We start from the raw sequence: 6,294 nt of genomic DNA, 5'->3' as shown, positions 1-6,294 counted from the left end.
TTTTATTGCCAGATGAAATTTTTATTGAATTTATTAAAGACCTTTCCTTGGAATCAGAGGAGGAGGAAGGTAAATGCCATGAAGTCCTGTTGCCAGGAGGAGTCTTTATTTGAAATCCTTTAACACACAAGACCTTCAAAGAGTAATAGCACTATTGTGTCTGATGAAAAACAAGTACTTGATTCTATTACAAACAACATTTGAGTTTCATTCTGCGTGTCTTGTCTGCAGTAGAAATGAGAGAGGTTCTCTATCTTAGTTATTCATTCAATTATTGGTTCACTCATTCACTTGTGTTGAGAGCCCACATGTGCCAACTGAGTACGTTTCTGGCCCTGGGGCTAGTGCGGTAAATGAGGACCTGCCCGCATGGAGCTTACAGTCTATAGGAAAGACAGGTGATTAGATAAGTGATTCACAAAGAAATGTAATGAACGTTGTCACAGGACACACCAGATATATTCCGAGTACATCCCAGGGTAACAGCACCATAGCGGAGGAAGGAAAACCATTACGGTCACACGTGAGGCTGAAGGCCTTGGTCCTCAGAGGCCTATTCAAAGCAAAGCCAATGAGAACCACTCTAAACTGTGCTGAGCACAGAAAGGGAAGTTGTGAGTGGAGGGGGCGCTTCTGCATTTTGGCCAGCATCAGGAGGTGGGTCACTGCCTTCGCCTTCCAGAATGGATGGAGATGATGGTGAGAGTTAAGAAGACCACGCCAGCTGTGCCTCCAATCATCAGGCCCAAGATGCTGCCCTGCATCTGCATGGCCTGACAGTGCTCCCCCGTGTAGAAGAAGGCGTGACCAGAGGTGCACCTGGGGGAACAGGACACAGGGAGAGTGTGGGAGTCATGGATCCTCGAGGGCTTTTCAATGACAAGCACCAACATGGCAATAAAAGCAGGAAGCACTTACTGAGCCATCCACGGGCCTCGCCCCATTCGAAGTGCTTTGTATGAGTCAGTTAAGTGAGTCCTTTGATACCCTTTGAGGTGGTGGTTGTTACCAGGCCGTTCTCATCATCCTCATTTCACAGAAAGGTTAAATAACTTGCTCGAGGTCGCATGGTTAGTAAGTGTTTCACACTTGAAATCTACTCCCGGGAGGTCTGTCTCCAGACCTCTTGGCCACCACGGGCAACGTGCAGAAGAAAGTTTTGGAGCTCTCAAAGACTGTTGCCTGACACTGGCTGGGATTGTAAGCCTCAGGGGAAATTCTCCAGGTAGAGTCTGACTCAGCGCATTAGCTGCAGCTTGAAAACTTCTAGACAATGTCAATTAAAGTGTTGCTCTCAGGTGAGCATACTGCCGCCTATCTCGCAAATTGCCCTGAAGTTCACATGAGATAACGAGCACATTGTGTCTATCAGTCGGTTTTTGGCACACAGCAGGCACCTAATGGCCATGCTTTGGCGTTCCTGTTTTTTAAAATGTTACGTGATATAAAGACCAACTAATCTTAGAACCAAGGCACCGAGTGCAGTGTTTCGTCCCTTCCACTGGAACAGTTCTGGCCTTTGTTTCAAACAACGTTCCTAGGGCAGTCTACTCACAGAGCAGAATGAGAGGATCAGAAGTCGAGCCCTCGTTTTACTAATCCTGGAACTATTTTACCTTTAAAGTCCTCATCTTTAGTCTAGGAATTGGCTCCTTAAAAATCAGTGAGTAATAGCAAATCTGTTCAATTTTTTTCTGGCCCAATTCCCTCCAAAGGTAGTTTAATTATATTCTCTAGTCTTACCTTAGAGGAACATGTTCCACAAACTCCAAGCTATCGGTTTGTGGGAGAAGAATAATTTGGCCAAGTAGAGACTGACACATGGGTGGAAAGCCCTGGCCTTCCTTACCCTGGGAAGGATGAAGCCAGTCAGGGAACAACTGAAATCTGCCACCCAAGAACCTATTAGCCAAGAGGTGCAGACCCACAGCTGTGGGTCCCTCAAGAGACAAGGCGGGCATTTTCCAATAAAAAGAACCAGGGCTCTTCGGAAAAGTGATTGATTCCCGGGCTGGGGAAGGGAAAACGAAAAATGAGCCTGGAACATCCTATGGTGCCGGAAAGTAAGATCACGTTCATGAAAGGATGAGTGCATGTCGAAAGTGCACAGGAGTCAATCTGGAAAAACTAAAAAGGCCAAAGCTAGAGCAGTATGAGCAACAAAATAAATAAAGGTCCTACTGAAATATCACCCATAGAATAAAATACACATTTATGCATCCTTAGTGCTATAAATATATAATTGCATGGATAAATGAATGGGGAGGATGGGACAATTATTCTTTATAGAAGCATTTCACTTAATGAACGAAGAGGGGGGCGAAGAAATAGAAAATCACCTTTAGTATGTTACAGTGATTTTGGGAGCAGGATCCAGCGATGGGTGTTGAAATTAGTGGGTGAGGATTTGAGGAAAAGCAAGATGTCTGCATGATCTCCAAGAGTCTCTCCCAAGAAATATGTTAATTAGAGTGAGGAATGGTGACACCTCTTGGACAGGTGATCAAGGTTAGTGTCACCAGTGGTAACAGATATTAACACCAGTTACGCTCACAGGATACACTGAGAAGGGCACATCTCATCTTTGCCATTCTTGCCAAAAATGCACATCCTCGATACAATCACGAGAAAACATCAGCTAAACCCAAACTGAGGAACAGTTTACAAAATTACTGACCAGTACTCTTCAAAAGTGTCAAGGTCAGGAAAGACAAGGAAAGACTGAAGAATTGGAAGAAGCCAAGAAAATGTGAAAACTAAATGTAATGTGGTGTCCTGTATTGGATCCTAGAACAGAAAACAGACGTCTTCTGGAAAAATTGAGGAAATCTCAATAAGATCTGTAGTTTAGCTAATACTATTGTTAATAGTATTTTGTTTAGTTAACGGTCACGTCATGGCTTTGCTAATTGTACTATGGTAAGATGTCAACATTAGGATATGAGAACTCTGTAGCATTTTTGCAACATATCCCTAAATCCAAAATTATTTCAAAATAAAAGTTAAAAAAAGAAGAAACAAAGTGGAAATCGGAAAGAACTCATAAGAAATGTAGATATTCTGAGCCAAATAGAACGGTTCCTCCATCTGCTACTATTCTGTCAACTATAACTGACACTTCTCTCATCACATACATCCTTTCATGAAATATTTTTATGCAACTAGCAAACATTATAAAAAGAACGATTAAACATAGTGAACTGTGCAGACAGACAGGCTTAGATGCAAGTCCTAGCTCTAGTAGTTACCATCTGGGCGATTTTAGACAAATTTCTTAACCTCTCTTAGCTTCAACCTCCTTATGTACTAAATGGGGACAAGAAGGACCCTTATGTCATAGGGTGACTGTGGGGAATAATTTAGATCATGCATGTAACCTTCTCAGGAGAGCCTGTGGCACATGGCAGACAGTCAAAATGTATCATTCTTATTACCAATACTGAAAACATAACTATGATAATAATTAAAAAAAGGAATTAACAGACAACAGAAATAATAATTAATAACTAGTAATAAAATTGGCAGTCAGTGAAGATGGACACTTGGCCCTGAGTCCCACTGTGGCAGGTCATGGAGCATGAAGTCCCTGGGCTAAAAGTTCTGGGTCGTTTGGGAGCACTGCAGTGGAGTCAGAAACCCCAACAACATTGAAGATGTTGTTGGCAATGCCCCAGAGGTGGGAAAGGAATAAAAGTCAAGATACAAGAGATTTGGGACTCCTCTGCCCTGGCAGGACTCCTGTTGTGCCCTGACAGCATGAGCCCCCCGATTCAGGGCACAGCTTTGTGGAGTCAAGGACAGCCACGTCCAGCTGACCATCTGATGGGGTCAACATCGAATCACATTATGTTGTTGCCCTAACCTAAGAGCAGTGTCTTTTTTGTCAGTGTTACGCAAATACTGGGCTCACATATGCTGACCCACTGCCTGCCTCCCTCTGGCCACAGAGCCTACCTGCAGCTCGCCGTCCCCTTCACGTTCACACAGATGCCTTCATTCTGGCACGGGTTTGGGTCACACGGGTCTCCGAAGTACTGTGGCCAGTTGTGGTCCTCCAGGGAGCCTGTGTTCTCCACTGACCGCTTCTGTCGGCCGGACTGCCCCTGGTCCAGGCTGTCAGGTAGGGCCTTCTCTAACAAGGCCTTTCCAGAACCTTCTTCTGAGGCTTGCTGCTCCTGGCCTTGGAGAATGAGGCCTTGGGGAATCATCCTGCTGTCTTTAGCTTGAACTTCAGTCTGGTTAAGATGGGTGATATCTTGAGGAAAGAGACAAAGGTGGTGAGAAAGAGCTAAGATTAATAGCTGACTACAATTAACTTCCACTTCTGGAGACAGTTCCCCAGGCCACCTCTGTTCCCCATGGACATCAGCTTTAGTGACTGGAAAAGTGGTTTTGAATCCAGCTGATTCTCATAATGCTAGCTATTTTTGTTTTTAACGTAGTCCATTCACATTTTTATTTATTTAACTTGAAAAAAGGAGTGTAAAGTAAGCATGAGTAGACTGATTGAAACTCAACTGAAGTCAGTGAACTGTCATATTTGATAAATTATCAAAAAAGGGTGACACTAACATTTTAGTTTCTCCCAAGGATAATTAAAGCAGAGATATGAGTCTTTGAGCAATAGAGTAAAATGTGGTTCTCTTAGAACACATCTTTTTTTTAACCTAGTCTTCCCAAAAGATGTCCACCCTCCCTGAATTGTTTAAAAATCAATGTAAAATCGATAGAACATCCAGAACATGAGGTTATTTATTCAGGAAGACCAGCAAGAGTACCTTCAAAGTCCACAAGAAGTATAAGATCATCATTTTTAAGAAAACTCCTCCTGTTTAGCATTTGGTGGGACATGAAACTATTCCAGCCCAAGTCGATGCTTCTAAAACAGTCACAGTCGCTATAGTAGGACCCCACAACGGACGGCCTGTCCCAGATGACGGAGCCATTTATCGCTGCAAAGTTATAGACAACATCAAATCACACTATGTCTTTATACTTCGCTTTCCAGTTTGTCTTAATGAGTTTATAGAGCTTCATTCGCCAGAAAAAAATATGTTGGAAAAAATCAGGTTATTTACTCTTTCTGGAGAATTAAAACTCAGAATTGGGAGCGGGGAGAGGCAGAGAACCACAGCTCTGAATGGTCAGTTGTCCCCTCCTGAGTGACCTCCTCAGTGAAGAGGGACGAACACCAATAGTTTCTTTCTTTTAAGGCTTAAGGATCTTTACCTGGAAAAAAAAAAGTCTGCCCATTCCTTTTTTGATGCAAGTTTGTTTCATGAACATAGGGGTGATCAGTAATATTTTAGGAGTTAGTGCATTAGTTCTGCACAGAGCCTAGGAAATTCTGTGTATTTGATCAATGATTGGCAGTATCTATCTTCTCACTTAGACTGAGCTCAGTAAAGGAGGAATTGCCTGATTTGCCTGTATTCGAAGTACCCAGCATAGAGTTTGGCACATTGCAGGTCCTTAAAAGATGCTGGATGAGTGAATTCAGAAAAGAGAAGGAAGCTGACATTGAAAATTTTAACTTAACGCTCCAATGTGACTGGTACTGATACGCCCACGGAGGAAATGTGAGAGGAACATTAATCTCTCTCACACAGAGGAGAATCGCATCTGTTGGCCCTTCCAGGTTGAGGGGCAGATCTTAGAACCACCTACCTGAAGATGTCTGGGACTTGGAGGTAGTGAACACCATGCTTGAGGACATTCTATTCCTGACATCAGCCTCCTGGTCAAGTACTGTTATTATCACTTGTCTGTTTTCCACTGGCCACTCCAGGATAGCGTCATTCTCCCCACTGCACAGGTGAAATGCAAGTCTTATGTAGCCAGAGCTACTGGAGTTTGTTCCATGAGGGTATAAGGTCAACCCAAAACCGTATCCCTCTGAATTGTAGAATCGAGGGCTCAGGAGCCTGTCCCCTTTGACGGTGTTCTGAAGGACCTGGGAGAAATTCCGTACTGTCCAAACCCCTGTGGGGCATGGGGTTTCAGTCAGAGTGATGTCATCCAGGTAAATTCCCCCATTCGAGTTCTGGGGGTCACCTTTTGTGCCCTGGAAAAGGTAGCGAAACTTCTTTTCCTCTCTGAGTGTCACATGGGCAATTTTCCAATTTTGGTCGCTGTCTCCTGAGGACACAGAATAAGGAGAGTGACAACTTTGGCCGACATTTATTGAGCACTTACTATGAACCTGGTACGACGCCACGTGCTTTCCATGAATTAGCTCATGCAGTCCTCCCAGCAGTCCTGGGAGATAGGTACTGTGATAAACTGGGTAAGGGA

At 43.7% G+C, this 6,294-nt stretch overlaps 1 protein-coding gene across 1 annotated transcript in view; it reads right to left on the bottom strand.

The window, feature by feature from the left end:
- Positions 1 to 6,294, bottom strand: part of MEP1A (meprin A subunit alpha) — a 33,641-nt gene continuing 27,347 nt past the window's right edge. Inside the window, 4 exon segments of the mRNA XM_005603976.4 lie at positions 1 to 819; positions 3,955 to 4,255; positions 4,779 to 4,952; positions 5,668 to 6,138. Of these exon segments, the coding sequence (XP_005604033.1) occupies positions 663 to 819; positions 3,955 to 4,255; positions 4,779 to 4,952; positions 5,668 to 6,138 (1,103 nt within the window). The 3' untranslated portion in view covers positions 1 to 662.

Source organism: Equus caballus, chromosome 20 (genome assembly GCF_041296265.1).
Source record: "Equus caballus isolate H_3958 breed thoroughbred chromosome 20, TB-T2T, whole genome shotgun sequence".
NCBI classification, from domain to species: Eukaryota; Metazoa; Chordata; class Mammalia; order Perissodactyla; family Equidae; genus Equus; species Equus caballus.
This window is presented reverse-complemented; position numbering and strand designations above follow the sequence as displayed.